Source organism: Coenobita brevimanus, chromosome 76, assembly GCF_032717465.1.
Source record: "Coenobita brevimanus isolate Jiangsu-jjx chromosome 76, ASM3271746v2, whole genome shotgun sequence".
NCBI lineage: Eukaryota > Metazoa > Arthropoda > Malacostraca > Decapoda > Coenobitidae > Coenobita > Coenobita brevimanus.
In genome coordinates this window covers 32,199,052-32,225,065 of record NC_137029.1, presented here as the reverse complement: position 1 = coordinate 32,225,065, position 26,014 = coordinate 32,199,052, and the positions used below count along the sequence as shown (strand labels likewise).

General features: G+C 42.3%; 1 protein-coding gene across 1 annotated transcript in view; it reads left to right on the top strand.

The window, feature by feature from the left end:
* LOC145408220 (uncharacterized) overlaps window positions 1-25,679 on the top strand; it is a 43,905-nt gene extending 18,226 nt beyond the window's left edge. The window contains exon 7 of the mRNA XM_080278976.1: window positions 25,393-25,679. Within this exon, the coding sequence (XP_080135102.1) occupies window positions 25,393-25,679 (287 nt within the window). The remainder of the gene's footprint in view (window positions 1-25,392) is intronic.
* The last annotated feature ends 335 nt before the right edge of the window (window positions 25,680-26,014 follow it).

The following is a 26,014-nucleotide window of genomic DNA, read 5'->3' as shown; positions in this document are numbered from 1 at the left end:
AAATTTGACAAACTAGAGTGAAAGGAAGAGGTGATTTAATGTTACTCTCTTTTTCAGACAGATGGTGAAGAATAAATTATCCTTTCCGTCTTTCTTATAAAATTTCCACGACTGCTTTTCAGTGCTGTATGGTGGTCCTTCCCACTATTTCCTGCCTGCTTCGACTGGAGGGTTTGATGGGTGGAAGGGGTGCCCCTCCCTGTAAAACAATTAACTCTAAGCCATTGGCCACCCCGTCTGGGATACATGGCGTCTGGCAATGAATGAATAAATGAATGATGTCTTAAACTAATAGAGTAGTCTTGTTAGGTATAATCTACAAAACAGCCACGATAAGAACAATAAATCTGTTACTATTTGCTCTCCTTTTCACTCCCCTCTCCTTCCTTCCCCCTCACTCTCTCCTCCCCCTCTCCCTCTTTCCCCCCCTCACTCTCCCCCTCTCCCTCCTTTCCCCTCAATCTCCCCCTCTCCCTCCTCCCCCCTCACTCTTCCCTTCTCCCTTCTTCCCCTTCACTCTCTCCTCTCTCTCTCCTCCCCTTCTCCCCACTCCCCCTGCGTTGATGTGGGAGATACGTGATGTTAGCTCCACCCGACCCAATTATCATATAAATTACAGTGTCACAAAATACCATGCTCTTCTTTTTATTTCACTAATTATCAAAAATCACGCCAAACTGAACTTGAAAAAAAGGACGTGGATTTAATATTATTCTGACGCGATATTCTGAACATAAATCACAAGTATAATATTCAGAATAGTTATTATATTTGTTGTTTTTAGTAGTATTATCATTACTACTACTACTACAACTACTACTACTATTAACTACCACTAAATAACATACATACATACATACATACATACACACATACATCACAGTAAAGGAGACTAAACGAAAAACACAAAAACCGGAAAAAAAAAAAAGGAAATATTAAAGAGTATATTATGAGTAGGAAATATGAAAATGAAAATAAAACTTTTTTTTTTTTTAACAAGAATGAACGAAATGATAAAAAAAAAGGAAGAAAAAAACAAGACAAAACAAAGAAAAGCGCCAAGAAAATAAGGAAAAGAAAGAAAATGAAAAAAAACAAAAAAAAAAACAGATGTCCCAGAAATGAGCAAAAAAATTATACTTAACGAATTTGTAAAAAAAAAAAGAGAGAAAAATAATTAAAAAGAAGTGTTAAAAAGCTAGGAAAAAATAAAGACAAAAATGAATGTCTTAGAGGAAAAAAGATTCCAGAAAAAGGGTCTCTGAAAATCACATTACGTGGGTCGAGGTGAAGGAGAGGCGGAGAGGGCAGGAGGAGAAGGCGAAGTAGAGGGTCAAAGGGCAAGAGAAAGGGCAATATGGGAGGGTGAAAGGGCAAGTTGGATTGAAAGAGCAAGATGAGTGTGAAAGGGAAAGATAAAGGGCAATATGAGAGGGTGAAAGGGCAGGATGGGGTGAATAGGCAAGATGGCGTGAAAAGGCAAGATAAGGGGCAAGATGGGAGGGTGAAAGGGCAAGAAGGGGGGAATACAGGGCGAAAAGGAGGAAGAGAGGGCAAGAGGAATGCAGAAAGGGCAAGGAGGGGGATGATGGGGCAAGGGGAAGGAAGGGAGGGTAGGGGTTAAGGGTATGGTGGAAGGGGAGGGAAATATAGGAGGAAATAAAACCTGAAAGGGAAATGGAATGGAGGTGGGTAAATGTGCAAAGGAAAGGGGGGTGGGTAGGAGCCTTGGGTAGGGTGGAAGAGGAGGGAAATAAAAATAGGAGAGGGAAGAAAGGGCAAGACAGAGGGCAAGAGGCGAGAAGAAATGCTAAGGAGAAGGAGGAAGAAAGGAGGAAGATGAGAAGGAAAATAGTAGGATGGAAGGGAAAGAGAGAAGGAAGATAAGTAAATAGCCTAGTAGCGTCGTAAGGCAAAGAGAATAAGATGGCAGAGTGATGGGATGAAAGGTGTGTGTGTGTGTGTGTGTGTGTGTGTGTGTGTGTGTGTGTGTGTGTGTGTGTGTGTGTGTGTGTGTGCAATAAAAAAAAGAACCAAAGGCTGATGGAAAACTTCTCCTCACTCAAGAAGGACGAATAATAAAAAAACGCAAGTCAAGATCCGTTCGAGATGGCTGGACACATTTTATTTATTTGCTTATTTACGTATTTATATTCAAGATTAGAGACCAAAGGCAAAGATAAAGATAGAATAAAGAAGATAATCCCAGAGTTGACCGAAAGAATGATTTCCAAATTACCATCTCCATTTCTTATCACTCTTTTTTTTTTTAATCTGTTTACCATGCAGCCCTTCCTCTCGCTTCCATTCATTTTCTGCCTGCCTCCCTGTCCTTCTCTCTGCTAGTCTGTCTGTCCATATGCATGTTTCCTCGTCCACCAATCTGCCTGTATGTCTGTCTGTCTCTCTGTCTTTTTAAATGTATGACTCCTTGTTCACCTGTCCGCTTGTCTGTCTGTCTGTCTCTTTATTAAATACAGAAAAAGACGAGAAAGAAATAGGAGAGAAGGGAAAAAAAATGCCATGGAGGGAAGGAGGGAATGAGAGACGGTGATAGAAAATGCATGAAGGGGAGGAAGAGGAAAAGAGAAAGAGAAAGAGAGGGGTGAGGAAAGAGAAAATAGGAGACAGGAGAGGGAAGGAAAAGAAATATACAGTGGCGGGTGGACCATGAGAGAGAGAGAGAGAGAGAGAGAGATTGCCGGAGATTTAGACTACGTGACTAAGCAGGGTTGCATGTGGATCAGTTTTTTTCCTCCCTTTTTTTGAATATATATATATATATATTTTATGAGAGGACACCTTTTTATATATATTTTTTCAGAGGAATTTTCTGTCAACATGATTTCGTGCTTATCCGCCCGTGTCCTGTCTATCTATCTATCTATCTATCTATCTATCTATCTATCCACCTGTCTATCTATCTATCAGTCTGTCTGTATTCCTATCTTCATGTCTGTTTCATTCTCGGTCGATTTATCTTGTTCATTCATCTTGTCTCTCTACCTGTCCTTATTATTATCAAGCTGCTTTTTCTCCTTTAAATTCTCTCTCTCTCTCTCTCTCTCTCTCTCTCTCTCTCTCTCTCCATCCAGTATATCAAAAATTCTTCCATTTCCATCCATTAAAATTCTTTCCCCATCGAACTTTGCATCTATCATTCTTTTTGACGAGTCTGCTTTTATCTATCTTTAATCTATTCATGCGTCTGCCTATCTATGTAACTCCAAAAATATTTTCCCCTCTGTCAAATTTCCTTCCGTCCATCTGTCTCTCGATATATATACTGTATATTTTTTTTTTGGGGGGGAGCCAGTCACTTTTATTCATTTTTTTTTTATCTGACAGAGGTGGAACACTCAAACTGGAACACTGTCAACGTGGCATGAAATTTTACAGGCCTTGGTAAGTAGGAACGAGTCTCCTTGGTTACTATTGAAAATCATCCTCTACACTGACTACACTTTGCCATTAACTGAGCTGAGATTTTTAGGGATCAGTAGGTATGAGTCTCCTTGGTTACTAGAGAGAGAGAGAGAGAGAGAGAGAGAGAGAGAAAGAAGGCCTTGGGCTATGCTCATTATCTCCCTCGACAGAACAGTATCCCTTCTCTCTCTCTCTCTCTCTCTCTCTCTCTCTCTCTCTCTCTCTCTCTCTCTCTCTCTCTCTCGTATTAACATAACTGTACTCCCTTAAGTGGAAAAACTATAAAAACCTCGCATCACTGGTAACGTAAAGTAATATCTAAGTAATTCTCTCTCTCTCTCTCTCTCTCTCTCTCTCAACAGGAGGGGATGGGAAAGTGGTGTAAAGGAAGAGGGAGAGATCAAAGAGGCACGTATAGAGAGGGAGACAGGGAAGGAGGAAACCGTGGCTGGAGGGAGGAAGGGAGAGAGAAAAGGAAGGAGAGAGGGATAGAGGGAGAAAGGGAGAGAGGTAGAGAAGGGAGGAAAAGGGTTGACGAACAGAGTGAAGGAAGGAGACTATTTATTATGAATTTGCTGGGAAGGAAGGAAGGAAGGAAGGAAGGAAGGAAGGAGGGAGGGAAAGAATGGCGGAAGAAATTATTAAAGGGATTATGGATACACGGAAGGGAGGAGGAAAAGAAAAAGAATATGACAGAAAAAGGAACAAGAAAAGGAGAGAGAGAGAGAGAGAGAGAGAGAGAGAGAGAGAGATTATGGATGTGGTCAGAGGGAAGATGGGGAGGAAGCTTTTTGGAAATATGGGAACTTGTCAGGGAAAAATGAGGGGACAGAAAAAAAAAAAAATATGGAAAAATGACAGAGAAAAAAGAAGGTACCCAAAAATAAGAAAAATGGAGGGAAAAAGTATACGGAAAACAGAAAAAAATGATAGAAAGAAAAAAGGAAAAGAAAAAGAGCAGATGGAAAAATGAAAAAAAAATCAGAGAGGAAAATGGAGGATTAAGAAGTAGAGGATGGAGGGTGAAAGACTGACGAAGAGAGTGTATGTGAGTGAGGTGGAGGGGGGAAGAGGGGGGGGGAGGCCGAGGATGAGATGGAGGGATGGGGTGGAGAGGTATATGAGAGAGGGGGGTGTGAGTTGGGAGCAGGGCAGTGAAATGGCGGGGGACAGGGCGACTTGGAGGCGATTTGTTTGTGGCCACCCCAAACGGAATTGAGGCGTCTGGCAATAGATAGATAGAAAAATGACAAAAATATAACAGAAAAGAACAAGGAAGCGTAAAACTGAAAAAAAAAGAGAGAATAAAGAAAAGAGAAACGAAAAAGTGAACTGAAAAAGAGAGGAATAAGGAAGAAATGAGTAAGACAAAAAATTTTTTTAAAAAGGTAAAGGAAATGAGAGAAAAAATCTACTGCGGAAGAAGAATAACTTATAGAAGAAATGAAATAATATGAAGCGAAAGTGACAAATATATATGGGACAGTATTATGAAGGAAAAGATCAATGGGAAAGAGATGAGCAATGAAAAAAAAGAGAGAGGAATATGGATGAGGAGAAATATTAGGCATATATAAAAGCGGGATATATATTAAAATTAAAAATGTCTCTCAGATTCCTACAACAATGCACACTCCATTCTCCCCAAGCCTAAGTCAACATAACATGGAATTCTGAACGAAACTCTCTCTCTCTCTCTCTCTCTCTCTCTCTCTCTCTCTCTCTCTATCTATCTATCTATCTATCTCTCTCTCTCTCTCCTTTGATTCATCACCGAATATTTGTCTTCAGAAAACTCTTGTGACCTCAGTTAAATTTCTTGGTTTAATATTTTTCTTTATGATTCCATATAATCAAGCCTAATTATCATTTTTTTCATTCTGCATCTTTAATATCATGTGTAATCAGCACTCTCTCTCTCTCTCTCTCTCTCTCTCTCTCTCTCTCTCTCTTCTCTCTCTCTATCTATCCATCTATCTCTCTCTCTTCCCAGTCTTCCCTACTTTTCTTTTCTCCCTCCATTTCCTCCCATCTCTCCTCACTCCTTCTCTGTCCATTCCTCCCTCATTCTCCCTCCATCTCTCCATCCCTCATCTTCTCCCTCCATCTCTCCATCTCTCATCTTCTCCCTCCATCTCTCCATCTCTCCCTCCATCTCTCCAGGTCTTTTCCCTCCAACACTTCCGCCTAGGGAATATGGACGGAATATTGCATCCATTTTTCACCCCGTTTCACCTTGCAAGCTGCTCAAGGAAGGAGAGAGAGAGAGAGAGAGAGAGAGAGAGAGAGAGAGAGAGAGAGAGAGGTTCGGGAAAGCATAGTCAAAGAGGGAGGACTAAAGCAAACCTCATTTTCATCCGTCCCACAACCCAGTTAATTTCAGCCAGCCAACACAACAAACGCTGCTTTGACTCGACCGACATTCCAAGCGACCTTAATTTGCTTTGCTGCTGTCGGTCGTCCCCCTGCTTGCCTCAGCGTCCTTGTGTGTGTTTTAATTTTCGTTTGTCTGCTTACCTGCTCCCTCGCTCGCTTGTGTGTTTGCGTATTCTACTGACTGTGTGTGTGTGTGTGTGTGTGTGTGTGTGTGTGTGTGTGTGTGTGTGTGTGTGTAAACGACCAGGCATCTTCAAATGAACGTACCTGCCTTTCTTTCAAAACAAAACGAAGAAATGACAACAAAAGGAAGTATGGAGGAGGAAGAATGCAATCAGTGAGGTTAATGAAGGAAATATAAAAGAAAGACAGATTAATTTAAGAGAAAGATAATGAGAAAGGATAACAAATTTCACCTAACTAACTCTTTCTTCTTTCTCACTCTTTCTGTCACTACTCACTTCCTCCCCACCTACCTCACATCCACCCCAACCTTACTTCTCGTCTCCCCCATCACCTTTCCCACCTCACTTACCTTCCCTTTCCCCTCTCCCTCTATTCCTCTCCCTCCACCCCACTTCAATATCTCCTCTCCCAACCTCAACCTCCCTCACCCAACCTTTCCCCTCCTCCCTCATCTCCTCCTTACCCTCTCGATTACTCCATTCCTTTCCTCTCCCCTTCCCCTCCATCTGTCCTCTTCCCTCATCCCCTCTTGCCCCTCACCCCTCCACCTACCAACTCTCCCTCTCCACTACTCCACTCCTCTCGTCTGCCCTCCACCTCCATGTCTCCTCCCTCACTCCTCCACCGCTCTCCCCTCTTCCTCTCACCCCCTCCACCCAACAATCAAGTAAAAAGCACTATACTATTAACTGGGGGAAAGAAGTCGTTGATGAACAGGGGAAGTGAATTGTGAGTATGCAGTTACAAAAGCATACTGATAAACTTAATGGTCATATCTTACGGCCCCTCAATAAAGTAAATAAAACCCATCCATTGGTAGTAAGAATAACGTAGATAAAAAAATAAAGGAGTTAGTGGAAAATGGTTCAGACCCGCTTACTAAGAAAGGCCTCCTCTGGGCTATCATCATTTCCTTTGCTGTGAAATAAGTAGCGTAGAGGCCGTGGTTAGGGTACTTTAATGCATGGAAGAAGGAACCAAAGGCTTGAGGCCCGCCATGCTGTTCCCTCCGAGAAGAAGAGGAAGAGGATTAGAGAGAGAGAGAGAGAGAGAGAGAGATCCGCTCACTTCAAGATGCCTGGACACACTGGGATTAAAAGACATTGCGACTGAAAGACTGGAGGTCATAGGCAGAAGGAAATACAGACCGAGAAAGATAGTACCAGAGTTGACCTGTTGTATACACGAAGGACTGATATCCCGCCATTTAGGGTGAGGTTGACCAATCTCCTCGAAGTGCCATTAAAAAAAAAAAAAAAAAAAACAATCACTCCAATTTAAATCATTAGTGGCCACGAAAGAAAATCAAGACCAAAACAGAGAAAAACCACAAATTTATCGCAATGAGAAAATTAACATACCAAATGATAGGCATAAATTAACGCTAAATGAGAAAATAAATTCGAGGATAATGAATAAATTAATACAAAATAAATGGCACTCAGTATGGCTCCCTGATAACGTTATTAAATAAAATCTTTGAAAAAAAAAAACATGATAAGTAATGGAAGGCTATTTTCTATGTTTATAGTCGTGTAAAAGAAATTTTGAGAGTTAGTGTCTCTTTATGGAAAATTATATAATAACTTTGTAGTATTTTCTGATATATTTGCCGGGTTTCTGACCATATAATAGAGAGAGAGAGAGAGAGAGAGAGAGAGTGTGTGTGTGTGTGTGTGTGTGTGTGTGTGTGTGTGTGTGTGTGTGTGTGTGTGTGTGTGTGTGTGTGTGTGTGTGTAACTCAAGAAACAATTCGAGCTTCAGTAACTCACATTCAGTTTGGCATGGCCCCTGTGTGTGTGTGTGTGTGTGTGTGTGTGTGTGTGTGTGTGTGTGTGTGTGTGTGTGTGTGTGTGTGTGTGTTCAAAAAACAAACTGGTGCCGCTGTAAGTCAGGCACAACTCTAGCCAGGCCCAAAGTTCTGAAATATGGAGGTAATTAGAAGGAGTTGTGGCGAAAGGCGACGCTTGGCAACCCTGTCCTTACTACCCAAACCCCTGCGTGGAGAGGGACGCCTTCACGTGGTGGCACTGATATAACACGGCGGTGGAGCTGCCCAGTTATATAAATGCCCGTTAATCCCCTCCTTATCCCCCCAAAATAGGATGATGCAAAACAGAAAGGTAAATCGAGCCTGCAGTCCACTGGATTCATGTTCAGATAAGCCTGGGATTACAACTGCTATTTATGCTATCCATTTTTGAATTGCTAGAATCTTGCTTTAAAATTCCGTTAGTAGTGGAAATCTTAATAAAAAAAATTAAATGCTAAATAAGAATCAAAGAATGTGTGTAGTTGGTGTATCTGCTCTCTCTCTCTCTCTCTCTCTCTCTCTCTCTCTCTCGTATCCTGTCATTAAACTTTTGTAACTTTTGTGGCCTGCGTATTTACGTTCTCTCTCTCTCTCTCTCTCTCTCTCTCTCTCTCTCTCTCTCTCTCTCCAATAATCCCTGCAATCCTCTCTCCCTGCACCCTTCCCATGTGCAGTGAAAGCCTCATCTTAAATCCCTAACGCCTTCTTTATGATTACACCTTTCTCATAATTTTCCCGCTGGAGAGATGGACTTTATTCACTTATTTATTTATTTATATATTTTCTACCGGAGTTTAAAATTCGTAAAATTGTTCATGAAGGATTTATGTGTCTCTTCCATTATTAAAACTCTCCTAAGCTAAATAATTTCTTTCCTAATGTTAATACAATTGGAAAAAATAAAATGAAAAAATGGGATATAAATTACCTAAAGAAAGAAAATCCAGAATAAAGAAAAAATGCATATAGGAAGTCTAAGAAAAATAAAAAAAAGCCTCAGGAAGTGACCAGAAGAAAAAATAAAGGAAAAAATACAGGAGCTTGCATGAGGGTGGGGGACGCATTCCTTACTGAGCAGTCTTTTGTTTGCACACGACGTTCACTCTTGAAGTCTTGGGAGAAGGGCCACATTTTTGCGCCTCTCTCCCTCTCTCTCTCTCTCTCTCTCTCTCTCTCTCTCTCTCTCATTACCTCCAATTCCTCCTACCATCCTTTTTCCACCTCCTTATTTTTCCAGTCCCTCGCCCCCCCTCTCTCTCTCTCTCTCCTGCTCTTCCTCCTCTTTCTCCTCCTCCTCCTCCTCCTCTTCCTCCTCCTCCTCCTCCTCCTCCTCGTCTTCCTCCGCCTCATTTCTCTTACATTACCACCTCTTCCTGTTTCCTTCCTCCCTTCCTCTCCTCCCTCACTTCTTCCAACCACTCTCCTTTTTTCTCGCTCCTGACTTTCTCACTATTTCCTTCCGAAGTTTTCTCATTCTTTTGCCTTCCTTCCTCATTTCTCTGTCTTCGTTGCTTCTTTCGCTTCTTCTGTCCGTCTTTTAGGGTCTGTACCTCTCTTCTTGATTTAATTTCTAACTCATTCTGCTTCCAGGAGTTTGATAAGACTTTTTACATAATATGGAAGGTGGGAGTATGGTTCGAAAACGACGAAAAAGAGAGAGGAAGACAGTAGTAATATTATCATCATCATCATCATCATCATCATCATCATCATCATCATCATCGTCATTTTCAACACCATCATCAATATAAAATACAAATCATCATCTTCATCATCATTCATCATCATCAGTATAATTCATCACCATCATCATGAATTTTACCAAAGTAGAAAAACAATCACCATCATCATCATCATCAACACAAATCATCATCATCAGCTTACCGAAAATAGGAAAACTCTCACCACCACCACCACCACCACTACCACCATCATCATCATCGCCATCATCATCTATTTATCCTAACCTGTCTTTCCACTATCCTAGATGGTGTGGGTACAATTCAGACACAGGAAAACCGCAGAAACCAAAGAAGCAAAATTAACATCATCAAATCACTTAACAAAACTGACAAGATTTTAATTCACTATCATCTACACCTATCAGAAAAAAAAAAAATCTTAGAACTGGAGAAATTCATACTCTCTCTCTCTCTCTCTCTCTCTCTCTCTCTCTCTCTCTCTCTCTCTCTCTCTCTCTCTCTCAGCAGCTTCCATTTCGCAATTAATTCCCTCGCTCACTCCCACTTCCATTCCTGACTCTCACACTCTCGGATTTATCTTCCATCTCTCTCTCTCTCTCTCTCTCTCTCTCTCCTACTAAGAACGGCCAAGCGCCAATTTTCCTAATGGCCAATACGATCACTTTCTCTTATTGTCATTATTCCCTATTATTTTCACCTTTAAATCTGATTGACGTCCTGTTTTACCTTATTCCTGCTGGCACCAATAATTGTACTCTCTCTCTCTCTCTCTCTCTCTCTCTCTCTCTCTCTCTCTCTCTCTCTCTCTAAAAAAAAAAAAAAAAAAATCCCTTCACTACGAAAACCCAGTAACTTAAGAGGTTTCATGTTCCAGGGATTATTAAAGAGGAGGTCTCTCTCTCTCTCTCTCTCTCTCTCTCTCTCTCTCTCTCACACACACACACACACACACACACACACACACACACTCACTACTACCCTCATTCTATCACCACAATTTTATTACGCTGTCATTCTTTCACCATCTAAACCATCTAAACACCATAACACCATACCATATAACACCAGCACACCAACACACCATCATAAGTCAATCCTGCCATTTCTTCACCATAACACCACCCAATCTAACACCGCTTTAACACCTTAACACCACCCATTCTAACACCACTTTAACACCATAACACTACCCATTCTACCGTCGCTCTAACACCATAACACCACCCATTCTAACACCATTTTAACAACAGAACACTACCCATTTTAACACCAGAACACCACCCCACCATCCCAGGCCTGGTATTTCAATCAAAGTGACCATTTTTGGCTTTGTGCATTTTATGGAGTCCTGCTTTTTATTAATTCAGCACGGGACTGTGTGTGTGTGTGTGTGTGTGTGTGTGTGTGTGTGTGTGTGTGTGTGTGTGTGTGTGTGTGTGTGTGTGTGTGTGTGTGTGTGTGTGTGTGTGTGAACAATTAAAAATTTTATGTATACTTCTACGTGCGCACAACCACAAAAAGATATGTATGTGCTGTGTGTATGTGCGTAAATCTTTCTCATATCCAAAAAAAAAACAAGAAAAAAACACCATACCTTCAAGAAAAAAAAAAACACTCATCTCCTTCCCGTGAGTCATCTCCAGTACAAAGCTTAAAATTGTTTTACCCATCCTCTCACTCCATTTCCCACCTCTTGGTTCTCTTCTCTCTTTTTCCCCCTCTCCTCTCTTTCATCTCTTCTCTCTCTCTCTCTCTCTCTCTCTCTCTCTCTCTCTCTCTCTCTCTCTTTTCCATATTCCTTCCTTTTCTTTTTCTCTATCATTCTATCATCTCCATCTTTCCTCTCTCTCTCTCTCTCTCTCTCTCTCTCTCTCTCTCTCTCTCTCTCTCTCTCTCATTTCTTATCACAGACGTCCACCACCTTCCTTCCTAACTGCATCCTAAGTGGCCATTGCCTTTAATACCTCTGCCAGCTGCTCTTATTGCTTCCCTCTCTCACTCTCTCACTTTCTCACATTAACACTCTCACTCTCTCACGTTCTTGCTTTAATTCCTCCTCTCACTCGCTCTCTGTCACTTTCTCACTCGCCCTCTCTCGCCTGTTTCCTTTATTTTCTTTCGGAGGGCGACGTCTTTTATTCTATTTCCTGCCTGACGATTTTGTGTGTGTGTGTGTGTGTGTGTGTGTGTGTGTGTGTGTGTGTGTGTGTGTGTGTGTGTGTGTGTGTGTGTGTGTGTGTGATGAAAGAGAAGAGAAAGGAAAAAGGAGAGAGAGAAAATCGTGAAGGGAAGGGGAAAAAGAGAGAGACAAAGACGAACAAAAGTGTATATATATATTTGCGGAGAAGGTAAGAGGCAGGAGAGTGGTAAATACGAGACAGGGAGACAGAGAGACGGAGGAGGACCTGAAGAGATAGAGCGGCCTGAGGAAAGTATGGGACAGAGAGAGATGATAAGGAAATGGAGAATAATAATAAGAAGGAAGGAAGGAAGGGAGGGAGGATGGAGAGGGAAGCGTGGAGGAGAATGGTGACTGCAGAAGATGGTCTGTAAAAGAATTGTAAGAATAAGAAAAAAGGAAAGAAGCAGGAAGAAAATAGAAAAATAAAAAGAAGGAAGGAAGGAAGGAAGAAAAGAAGGAAGGAAGAAAATGTAGATGAGAATGATGGCTGCAGGAGATGGTCTGTAAAAGAGTTGTAAGAATAAGAAACGAAGGAATGAAGAAGGAAGAAAACAAAAATAACAAGGAAGGAAGGCAGAAAGGAAGGAAGGAAGGAAATACGTAAAGAAATGCAGAGGAGAATGGTGACTGAAGGAAATGATCGATAAGAAAAATATCCATAAGAAGGAAAGAAGCAGGAAGAAGAGAATAACAAGAAGAGAGGAAAAAGGGGTGAGAATGGCGAGAGGGAGATATGGATGATAAAAAATGATGTGAATAATAAAACAAAAATACTGAGAAAAAGAATAAGAGATAGGAATTACAGGAAAGAGAAAAAGGAACCATTTAAAAGAGGAATGAGCAATAGATGTGAAAGTGAGGGAAAGGGGATGAGAAGAGGAAAATGAAAAGATAAAAGTAAGAGATGAGAAGCAGACACAGGCGAGGGAGAAAGAGAAATGAAGGGGAAGAGAAGGAGAGAAATAAGAAAAGAACAGGAGAAAGCACAGATGAACGAGAAAGGAAGGAAGGAAGAGAGGGAGGGAGGGAGGAAGGGAAGGAAGGAAGGGGAGATGGGAAGAGACTGGAAAGAGATAACTACGAGATAGGGAGACAGACACAGAATAAACTGAAAGAGATAGAATGGCGAGATGAACGTGAGATCGAGATAGAGATTATTAAGGAAATAGGGAAGAAGAGGGAAGGGAGAGGAGTTAGTGATTATTAAAGAAAAAGAGAATAAGAAGGAAGGGAGAGGGGAAAATTATGGAATGGAGAATAAGGAGGGGAAGAGATGATTGCTAGTACCATCACAGAAAACCTGAATGTGTGTGTGTGTGTGTGTGTGTGTGTGTGTGTGTGTGGGTGTGAGAGAGAGAGAGAGAGAGAGAGAGAGAGCAGGTGTCGGACCTTGGGAAACTCTGGAACACCTGAAACTCTACGAATAAACAGTTTCGTATGAGAGAAACTTGGCAATGAAACACACACACACACACACACACACACACACACACACACGAGAGAGAGAGAGAGAGAGAGAGAGAGAGAGAGAGAGAGAGAATGGTGATCGAGGAGAAGGAATGGATCAGTTAAGATATGAGAGAGAGGCTGATATCAGTGGAAGGAGAGAGAAGGAAGGAAGGAAGGAAGGAAGGACAGATGAAAGGGGAAACAGAGGAAAGGAGGTAGGAGGGATAGAGGAAAGGACGAGAGAAAGAAAGGAGAGAAAAGGGAAGGGAAGGAAGGAAGGAAGCAGGAAGGATAGAGGAAAGTACGAGAGGAAGAAAGGAGGGAAAAAGGAATGGAAGGAAGGAAGAGGGAAGGTGGGAGGAGAAATAAGTCAGAGAAAGGGGGAAGGAGGAATGGCAGGAGAGAAGAAAGGAAGGAGGGACATGAAGGAAGGAGGAAGGAGGAATGACGAGAGGGAAGAAAGTAAGGAGGGAAGGGAAAGAGGGAAAGGAAGGAGGAAGGAAGAAATTAAGGCATAAATACCCTACAAACAGCACCACACATTTTTGAGGGAGGTAACGCTACCATAGATTCAATAAGGGCGGTGGGTATTGGCGTCCAAGTGGTGAGCAGTGAAGTAAAGTAGCGCTACCTGGTACACGTAGGAAGACCACTGGACCTCAGGGATCGAACCGTCTAGACTATGTATAATTCGAATTCATAAAAATAAATATACAAAAAACACACCCCTCCCAAACAAAAAATAAATGAAGGAATAGTAAACTAAATCACTTGCCTAAGGGGACTAATTGACCAAACCAGTATGTGTGTGTGTGTGTGTGTGTGTGTGTGTGTGTGTGTGTGTGTGTGTGTGTGTGTGTGTGTGTGTGTGTGTGCGCTCCAATATGATACTACTTAATACCCACTAAATCAAAACAATTGCCTAAACAGAGCCAATCAATCAATCCAAACAGGTATTTACACTGGCAAAACAAACAGGGAATCAGTCAAACAGCAGACCAGCAGTGTGTAAACAGGGCAACGCGTCCGTGTGGGGAGATCGCTAAACTGGGGGAAGGTGAAGTGAAATTAATGATTCAATCAGCGGGAGAGAGGAGGGGAGAGGAAGGGAGAGGAGGGGAGAGGGAGAGAGAGGAGGGAAGAGTGGGAGACAGGAGGGAAGAGTGGGAGACAGGAGGGAAGTGTGGGAGAGAGAAGATGGAGGAAGAGAGAAGGGGAGACTGGAAGAGGGAGAGAGGAGGAAAGAGAATGGAATAGTGGGCGAGGGAGAGAGGGAAGGGAAGACAGAGAAGGGAAAAGAGCAAAAAGAGAAGAGGGTAAAGTCAAGAGGAAGGATGGAGGAGGTATGAAGGAGAGGAGTAGAGAGGAGAGGAGAGGAGTAGAGAGGGCAGAGGAGATGAATATAGAAAGCGAAAAGATGAGGCAGGTGAGAAGGGGAAGTGAAGTGGGAGAGGAAGGGGTGAGGGAGATAGGCAGGACGGGGGAGATCAGATGAGGAATAAGAGAGGAGTGGAGAAAGAGAGAAGAGGGTAAATGAAAAGGAGAGGACAGGTGAGATAGGATGGGAAAGGGAGAGAAAAGGGGGGGGTGAGATGGGAAAGAGGAAAGGAGAGGAACAGATGAGGATGTGAGGAGAGGGAGAGAAGAGTGTAAAGAAGAGGGAGATGACGTGTAAGTGAGGAGGTGAGAGGACGAGAAAGTGACAGAAGACAGGGAGAGAAAAAGGGACGAAATGGAGGTATGTCGTGGAGAGAGAGAGAGAGAGAGAGAGAGAGAGTAAGATCGCACCGCTGGAAGTTAACAGGAAGATCTGCGAAAGTTAAGCTTGTGACGACTGATGCTCTGAGGGTGACAACTTTTTTTTTAATTTTATTTCCATTATTCTCACCAATCGCAGTAAAGAGGTTAACACTAATATCCATGAACCACTAAATATATCATGCATTATTTTATTTACTCCTATGCTAGAAAAATTCGCTCAGCAGAAGCATGTTTTTTCCGAAATTGAAATAAATTAACATGGAAATTTTAAAACCAAAAAATAATTACAATAAACAAATGTCGTATTATTGAAAGGATTGGCCTGTTCCGTACGTCTTCTCTTTTTATTCTTTTTCGTTTATCTTTCTTTCTTTTCTTTCTTTTCTTTTCTTCTCTAAGGCAAAAAGATATCCTGAAGTTGAGGCAAGAGCGCTCGTTGTGAAGAGGTTTTTAAACTTTGACCATTAACCTCACACCACCACCATTTCCATCACCATCACCATCACCATCATCATCTTTTACACCAGCATCATCACCTTAACCTCAACGACCCCCTTCTTCATCATCCTCACCATTAGCATCATCCTCACCAACATCACAGCGACTACCACCATCATCATTACCATTATCATCATCAAAATCATCATGACCACCACCCTCCTCCTCCTCCTCCTCCTCATCATCATCATCATCATCATCACCCTATCTCCCACTAACACATGCATCAAGATAACCCCAAAACAGAAACAAAAAAATGCTAACCCACCGCCCAGACTTTTCCAATATAGAGCTAATACACACACACACACACACACACACACACACACACACACACACACACGCATTTAGCTCAATATTGCAACTGAAAATCAATTTGCATTCGGACGGGCAATATTTCAGCTTTACATGTGTAGATTTATTGAATAGTGAATGATGAGTGAATGAATGTATGGCGCATTTTTATATGATGGCTCTCCTTGCTTTTGTGTTTGTCCTTTCGTGTGTGTGTGTGTGTGTGTGTGTGTGTGTGTGTGTGTGTGTGTGTGTGTGTGTGTGTGTGTGTGTGTGTGTGTGTGTGTGTGTGTGTGTGTGTGTGTGTTCCTGACTTCAGAACTTGTTTATGGGAGTAGGGTGGATGATGATAATGATGAATGGAGCGACTGATGACGGTGGTGGTGATGAATATACGAAATCAGTGATGATGACGATAAGCAGGAAGGAGGAGGAGGAGGAGGAGGGGAGGGGGGAGGAGGAGGAGGAGGAGGAGGAGGATGTTGCTGCTACTGATGATGATGGTGAAGATAGCAAACTGATAATGAGGATGATGATGAAAAAAGGCGACGATAATGACGACTATAATAATGATGATTGCAATAATGATGGCAGAGACAGACACACAAACAGACGCATATCAGTGTCGTTTTCAGCTGGAGATCAAAAGCCGGTGTCATAAAGCAGTGTCGAGCAGCCTGTGTCATGTGGTAATGTCGACGAGTCTGAGGGATGGGGTTCTATATGCCCCACGTGTCAGATGGTAATATGTTAATGGAATGATGTTTTTATAATACGGGTTATGTGGATGCTGGTGGTGGTGGTGGTGACGCGAAAATGATGATAGGGTGGTGGTGATGGTGATGATGGCGGGGAGGGTGGATGGTGGTGGTGGTACAGGTGGAACTCATGATGAAGATAATGACTGAGATGATGATGATAATGACTGAGATGATGATGATGATGATGATGATGACAAGGACGGCAAGGTAGATATGAACGGCGATGATAACGATACCACTGATAATAGCGAAAATGCTAAAATGAACACAGAAACGACAAATTACTGATAGTGGCGTCAATAAAGATCAGATGAGCTAAAATATGTTGACTTTACGAGGCATACAGGACCCCCACACATGCAACTAGTATTTGCATAACATTCCAGGACAGCGTTTGAGAGGCAAATGTAGTTAAATTAAATATATGTGGATTCTGATGCATTTTTCTGACACACACAAACATCATGACCGAAAAACTGTTATGAATATAGATTTACGTATTCTCACTGTGTATATAGTTACTCACACATTCTCACATATTGGCTACAGATCTCTACTTAAACAGATTTTATCGTTCATTTATACAGATTCTTTCTCTCATATAAACATCCTCTCACTCATAAATACAGACCCTTAACTTATATATACAGATTCTCTCATACGCTATATACAAAGTCTCTATCTCATATATATACAGACTCTCCAACACCCTTCACCTCAGCTGCTGGCCAAGTGTAGTCAGACTGGAAGGTTGATCTGACTAGTAACCAAGGAGAGGGAAAGAGGGAAGGAGGGAGGGGGAGAATAAGGTACAGCGAACTAGGAGGCTATGTTTTGTATGTATGTTGAATAGGCAATACATGAATAAAAAAATTTAATACCGAAACTGAGTCCACATATAAATACCATCACTCCCGTACGGTCTTATGTACGGCCTAGTATTATGGAAATTGAGTAGTAACATGTTGGTTTAGGCCTACTTTCCTTCCCCTTCGCCTCTCTCTCTCTCTCTCTCTCTCTCTCTCCCTCTCAAAGATGCCCTGAGGTGGTTATAACAGATTATTAAGTCAATCATCCAAGATACATCAATTAAACTTAAGGGGATCATCCTTCTTAACCCAATTCTAAAACATGACAACCTATTCCTTGTCATCACCATCCTCTCAGTCTCTGTCACCACCATTCACCACTACTACCCTTATTACTAATGCTCTTTTTCTCTACTACTACTACTCTCGCCTCTTATTCATCATCAACGTCACCATCTGTGTCACCACTAGTCATCACTAACACTAGCCTAAAGCTTCGTGGTATTCATCTCTCCCTTCATCACCCTTCACTACGACGCACACTATTCTTGGTCACCATCACTTTCTCTTTCATCACCTATCACCACTCATACTACTGTCACAATACACGTTTTACCTTATTCACCAATACGATACACTGTCACCACCATCACCATCTCCATCACTACCATATCCTTCACCAGCATCTCTCATCACTATTATCTCCACACCTCGTTTCGTCATCACAACTGTTATCATCTCTACCACCACCGTCTCTATCTCCAACAGTCTTCCAGTTCCTATCACCAATAATCACCACCACAATCTATCACTGTCTTCACCACCCTATCCATCACCACTACATCAAACTAAATCACCATCATCTATCACCACCATCACAATCGCCTATCACCACCACCATCAATCACCGCCATCACCCATCACCACCATCTCTATCACCACCATCTCTATCACCACCATCACCTATCACCACCATCACCTATCACCACCAAACTAGTCACGAAGAAGTGCCAGGAGCCGGATAAGCCCACGAGGATACGGCCTCTTGCCCCGCCCTACCTAAAAGTTTTATGTCAGCCTCTCCTGGGAAAAGTAGGCCCTGAATATGAATGAGAGAGAGAGAGAGAGAGAGAGAGAGAGACAGAGACAGAGACAGAGAGAGAGAGAACATTATCAAAACTAAAAAGAAAAAGAAAACTTAAAAATTCTAACATCCATTGCCAGTCACCCACTCAAGCCTCTCACATCCACCCAGACAGAGCCGGCCTCTCTAATTACACCAATAAGAGCCATTAATACCAGCCATTAATACCAGCCATTAATACCAGCCACTAATACCAGCCATTAATACCAGCCATTAATACCAGCCACTAATACCAGCCATTAATACCAGCCACTAATACCAGCCATTAATACCAGCCACTAATACCAGCCACTAATACCAGCCACTAATACCAGCCATTAATACCAGGCATGGGGTATGGGGACCGGATATGGGGCTTAATGACCGTAATGGATGGTTCAACAAGCACTCTGTGTCGCTGGAGAGGGAAGAGGGGGATGGGAGAGGGGTAGGTTTTCTATGGATTGGCTTGGATTGGATGATGATGATGATGATGGTAGATTTACAGGTAGGTAGGTAGGTAGGTAGGTAGGTAAGTAGATAGGATAATAGATGGCTACAGATAATTGGCCTCGATATATACAGACAAATAGATAGGTAGACAGATTGATAGATATACATAGATGGATGAATGAATGGATGGAAACAGACAGACAGATGGATAACAGACAGAGAAATATAGATAAATATAGATATGTAGAGAGAGAGAGAGAGAGAGAGAGAGAGAGAGAGAGAACCAAGCAATAGGAAAACCAAGGAGACGAAAAAATCATATATGAAGCAATAAAACTTCACTTACAACACAAGAAAAAAAATAATACATAATCCTAAGACCGAAAGGAAAAAAAAACAGGAAATGAGAGACAAAATTCGGATAAAGACTAAGATGTAAAGGAAATATAAAAGGAAAATGGATAATGAGAGAAACGAGGAGGAGGAAGGCAAATTTAGAAGAAAAAAGCACTGTGCGAAAAAGGAAAAAAAAAATAGAGAAGGTAAAATCGAGGTAATCTAAGAGGAATTAAGAGGAGAAAATTTTTGAGAAAGGAAAAGGAGGAAAAAGAATAAACAGAGGAAAAAGAATTGCGGAAACAAAAAGGAACAACAGAAATTAAGAGGAAAACGAGAAAGATAACAGACAAGAACAGGAGGAGAAATTAAGACGAAAAAGAAAAACTGAGAAACGAAAAGAAGGAAACTTAATAGAGGAAAAAAAAGATATTAAAAGAAAAAAAACAACAACAGAGGAAAAGAAGAATTAAGAGATACGAGAAGAAGGTAGAAGAGATATGAAGAGGACAATAAACACTGCGAGAAACAGAGGAAAAAAACAAAACTAAAGAAAAGAAAAATATAGATTAACGAAAAGAAAGCAGAAAAATTAACAAAGAGTGGACGAAACGTGAATACACAAAAATATAAAAAATAGTTGAGGAGATAAGCATATAAGCGAAATGAGAAAATAATGGAGAGTATAAAGAAGCCCCTCTCAAAATCAGAAAACGTAAGGCAAAGAAAACTCGGGAAACGAAGTACTCTCAAAAATGAAAATATTCAGACCCGGGAAGGCTGAAAAATAGCAGAGGAAGAGAAGCATTCGTAAAACAGAAAGGGGAAACTCAGGTAAAAGCTGAACATATACGCTAACACTAAAAATACCGAGACATGAGAAAACAGAAATCGTGAGAGGATGTTGAGGAATTTTTCTTTAACACTGGTACCTCTGGCCGTCTCATGGCCGGGGGAAATCTTTTATTCTGTTTCAATCAACACCAGACGATTTTATTCAGCTGTGAGTCATAAGAGCCTGAAAGTGGTAACTGAAGAAAAACGGAGGTACGGAGAAGCCAGAGAGAATAATAAAGGAGTATGGAAATCATCTTAAAATAGGGAAAGAAAAAAGGGGGAAAAGAATAAGGTGAATTACATCCTTAAACAAACTTACTGGGATGTGAAAAAGGATGAAATCGCAGAGGATGTGAGAAGACCATTGTAAAAGTGAGAGAAATTAAAGCAAATGGAAAAACAACGAAACTATATTCACCAAATTTACTGCGAAAAGAGAGTCGAAATATTTGAGATAAGAGAAAATAATAAAAAACTGATGATAGCAAAAGGAAATTCGAAAATATTCTTTGACAAAAAGCTACTGAAATGGAAAAAACGAAGAACTATTACACAAGGAGGGTAAGAAAAATGCGAAGGAAAGAAATGAAGGAAAGAATAGGATGGCATTCTGAAAAACTAATGCTTAACCCGCCTACACAACGCTTGCACTCGTCTCCTTTAATCCGGTCTAAAATTACCATCTCTCTATCTTGAATGCTGAGCTGAAACAGGGGATTTAATGCTGGAATATGGTGCTGGTCACGAAGAAGTGCAATGGAGAGGATGTAGAGCCATAATATTGTTTTATTTTGCCACTGAGCTGCGAGAAATAAGCTGTAAAAAGACGAAAATCTCTCTTGCCTTCCCCTCCTGCCTTCCTTACCCTACCTCACTTCACCCTGCCTCGCCCTACTCTACCTATCTCATTTCTTCCTTGTCTTACCCTACTCTGACTACCTTAACTTACCTCACTTCACCCAGCCTCACCCAACTCTGTCTACCACAACCTACCTCGCTTTCGAGTCTCTCCATTCACTCTGCCTCACTCCACTCTGCCTGCCTCCATTCTGCTTCAATTCACATTGCCTCACCCTACCCTGAGTATCTCCCCGTGCCTCATCCCACCCAGCCTATCTCCCCCTGCCTCACCCCAGCCTCTCCACTCACTTTGCCTGTCGCCCCATGAATATCAATGGCCAAGGCGTGTGGAGGAGGATGCCTAATACTGTCCTTTTCAATAACCCTGCCCTGCCCTGCCCTGCCCTGTCCTTCCTTTCCCACTCATTTTACCCTGTCCTACCTTGCCTTGCCTTCCCGTGCCCTTCCCTTTCCTGCCATGCCCTACTCTGTCTTGCTCTGCCCTGTCCTGCTCTGTCGTGTCGCATCCTAACCTGACCTGACCTATCACACCTCCTCCCCTGTCATGTTCTGCCCTAATCTGCCCCACCCTGCGCTTCCTTGCCCATCCCTTCCTTTTCTGCCCTCCTCAAATCTTCCCTTTATTGCCCTCCCTGCATCGTCTTACCTTACCCTGCCTTGTCCTGACCTGGCCCTTCCCTTCTCTTCCCTTCCATTCCTTTCCCTTCCCATCCTTTTCCGTCCCTTCCCTCCCCTTCCCTTCCCTTCCCTTCCCTTCCCTTCCCTTCCCTGCCCTGCCCTGCCCTGCCCTGCCCTGCCTATCCCATCCTCTTCACATTATCACACTACCCTCTACCTCTACCGCGACGCCACCCAGGCATCCAAACTTGTATCGACAACCCTCACAACTTCCGCTCCGAGTAACTTCCCCATCTCCCTTCATCTGCCACACTCACTCACCTGCCTCACTTCTCAACCTCACCCCTCACCTGCCTCACTACTGACCTACCTCACTACTCACGTACCCTACAAGTCTCCCCTGCCTCACCCTCACTGCCTCACCCCTCACCTGCCTCACTATTGACCAACTCACTACTCACGTACCCCACAAGTCCCCCCTGCCTCAATCACCTGCTTCACCCTTACCTGCCTCACCCTCACCTGCCTCACCCTCACCTGCTTCACCCCTCACCCGCCTTACAAACCTCTTCAACATGATGATATCATTTCGTCTATTCTTGCTACTTCTCATATGCTTCAGGAAGATGTCTCAAAGCGAAAAGAAAATTACTTGAAATACATAACCTCAGTCTTTCCACAGCAACACAACTTAGCCCATTCAACACTTACATATTTATATATTCTATTCCTCTTTCCGTCAATCGATTTCACTCAGCTTACAAAGGGCCTCTGGTAGTGAAGGTGTTAACGAAGGCTATTCCTCATCCTGCAAGGCCGAGTATCAATTACGCTGAAGAAAACCGTCTGGGAACTATTAAAAAAAATAAACTAAAATAAAAATAAAGGACGGTATCGCAGTAGAGGATTTTAGTAACGCCAAAATTAGTAATCTCTTCATCGCTCTCCCATGCACCACAATATTACATTTACCAATATTTACCGCCAGTTTCCTCCATCTACTCCCACTATCATAATTTATTTACCATTCCCTAAAGCTACTCTGCCAATACCACAGCAGTAGGAAGCACACAGGCAAGTTATTCTCATGACCACGACAGAGTTCTTTAATTTATTCTTGTTTCCACCATGCCATCAAATTTTGCTAAGTTTGGCCAGATATTGTTCGAGAGTTAAAAGCAAAATTCAGTCATCTTAAAAAAAAAAAAAAAAAATCTCGACTATATTATTTTTTAGATGAAGCTTAGCGATCTTGTTCAGCTTAGGTGTGGCCTTTAAGCTTAATACAATTCTTTAGATCTAATTGACACCTGTCCCCCCCCCCTTTCTTCTTCTTCCTCCTCCTCCTCCTTTCCTCTCCGTGCCAGCTCAACCACAGAGGAGCATCTTCTTCCAGCGAGAGGGACGCGGACAAAACGCGGCAAGGTGAGAGCTAAGAGTGTCAGTGTCAGTAGTGGCCCTGCCGCTGGAGGGAGAACACGCGTCCCTCTCCTCTCTCAGGCTTCTGTCTTGGTCCTGCCTCTTGTGTGTGTACCAAACGAGGGATACTGAGACAAAGACTTAAGCATATGACAGCCAGATTAACTTCCCATAGTGACGATATAAAATGGATTTAATAACTGAATGAACACATATAAGGTGACTCTGATAACTACAGGTGCTGATATACTCACTTCCATCCCTGAGAAATGAGACTGGGATGATGGAGAGATGATGAGGGAAATATAATAAGCAGGTAAACTCTTCTTACTGACAATGGAAGTAAGTATGTTTTCGTTGGTAAATAGTAAGAGGCTGTTTATTATATTATTCTTGAAGGGTAATGTATGGCAAAGACAGGAAGTGAGACGAAGTGAGCCGCATTGAAACATAAGCTTTTGACATCTAACTCTGTGCAATGTTGTCCTCATTTTAGTGTCCTTGTCCACAATCCAGTACGTTCTAGAAATAATAATCTTGTGAAAAATGAACGAGCCTGGACAAACAGAGCCGACAAGCGTGTCCAAATTTACGTAAGAATCGGCTCCTGAATTATTCTCGTGAAAATTATAAGACAGAGACGAATTAAATGTATCCTGACTTAGCTATATCAATCTAAGCCATAGATAATCCTGTGAGAAATAAAGGGCTCAGAGGACCTCAATATACTCCTCTCAATACTTATAAGAGAATCAGTGCAGTTTATAATCCTGTGAAAAAAAAAAAAACTAAGACTGCATATACTCGTATCCAGACTGGAATTCTTGTCATGAACGGTCTTTTGTGAAATAATTAAAAAAAAAGCAATCTAAACTTAATTTTGTATCCAACCTCATCATAAACAATACCTTAATCTTACGTGAAAGGAAAAGACGATCTGAATATATAAGATCATTTTCGAATCAGTGCCATAATAATCTTAGACGATCTGATCCTACTCACCTGAACCGGGGACTCTACTGGAATCCCCTTGGGCACCTATTAATCCCCCAAGGTACGTCCCCGCTATAATCCTTTCCCCTTAACTTGGCCTAGATTTTCGTCCTTTTGCAGCCAGTTTTCCATAGCTCAGCGGAAGAAAAAACAAGGTACGGCCCTACATCTTTTCCACAGCACTTCCTCGTGACTAGCATGATGTTCCTGTATTAGCCTGTCTTATTATTCTTGTGTTACCCTGCTGCTACAACTAAGCATTCAAGATTGAGATTTGGCAATTTTAGGGCAAGTGAATGTGAAAAGCGTATAGGCAGTACCCAATTTAGCCTCGCCTGCTTAATTACCCATCCAACACCACTTGTTAAACAAACGTCTGATGTAATTAGTGATGGCGAAGAGACGCGCTTTAAGACTGGCTAATTGACCGTTTGCACACTGATTAGCAATTCCTAATGACCCGGAAAGCTAGTCTACTTTTCATACTATTTCCTGCATTACGTGGTCGGGGGATCGAACCTGACTCTTGCTGGAATTTGTCTGTGGATTCGATTTGGATTTGTTGTTCACTGCTCTTCCTCTGTGACCTAATGCCAGGTGACGCGTGAAGGCTGCAGGGACCATCCATGAGTTGGTGTGTTGTAGGGAAAATGATGGACACCGAAAAAAAACAGACACACACACACACACACACACACACACACACACACACACACACACACACTCTCACTCTCTCTCTCTCTCTCTCTCTCTCTCTCAGAAAAACAAACTCGAACTCGCTAAAACACAGCATCACCGGCTTCGCTTTTAGCTCACTTAGGCTTGTATTTCTTTTTTTCTTTTTTTTTTTTTTTGAGAGAGAGAGAGGGAGAGAGAGAGAGAGAGAGAGAGAGAGAGAGATTAAGCCAAGAAAGCTGACAAAATTGTACCGTAACATGTTAAAAATATACCATTAATATCGACACAGTTTTGTATAAATATCGCTTCCTAATTATCAAGCTTAGTGCCTACCAGGGAAGAAGGACTGGGGGGTCTTCCTGCTGTCCTATCCTTGTCTTTAACGCATAGATTAGACACGTTAGTTATTTTCTACCCTGACACAAAAAGCCACGAAAGGACCAATAGCCCTGTTGCTGTCTGCTGTCTTTCCCACTCCTTTGTGTTATGAAGAAGATCTTAAACTTCCAAGACTAATTCTCGTCGGTTGAGGAAGCTCCCTAACACCTTTTCCTCGGCGATTTATTTTGTTTATAACACCTTACTGTCTTCTTATGAGTTAAATAAATCCATACTGTCATACTCGGCTGAAACGACGTACAAAAGGAACCAGTCTTATACAAAAATAAATCGCTAAGGAAAAGGTGTTACGAAGCCTCCTTACCTGACGAAAGTACGGTCCCTAATCCCCATGCACAACACTTCTAAGCTCTATCAAGTGTACATGAACACCGGACTCCATAAGCTCTATAAAACCCACGATAATACACTCTCAAGCTAAGCCAGACCAGCTAAGCCCCAAGCCAAGAAAGACCCATCAAACCAAGCCAGTCTTCCTATACTCCAAGCCTACCCCGAGCCAAGTGAGACCAACTAAGCCCCACGTCAAACCAGACAAACTAAGCTCTAAGCCAGGACAGACCCCTCAAGCCAGCCAGATCCCCTATACCCTAAGTCTACCCCAAGCCAAGACAGACCCCTCAAGCCAGCCAGATCCCCTGTACCCCAAGTCTACCCCACGCCAAGCCAGACCACCTAAGACCCAAGCCAAGACAGAGCCCTGAAACCCAGCACCACAACACCCCAAGGCTCTGTCGCGTTGTGCCTTCCTTCTCCCTCGATAAGGTAAACACAGATGGGCAGAGAAGGTGGGGTTGGAGACGCTTATGGACTGTTTTCCTCTTCTCTGTGTTTACTCGGGTTCATCAAAATGTATACAACGTTGACTCCTTTACAACGAAGATATATTTGGCTTGCTTTATTCCTGCTGCCAACTGAGGACTTGACTGATCTTTTAGTGTAGGTGATGCTGAAGGCTGTATCTGATTCCTCCAGCTGTTTAAGTCTCTCCTGAGCTGAGTAAAACTGTCGTTAGTTGTGAGAATTGTTTTGCTGGTTG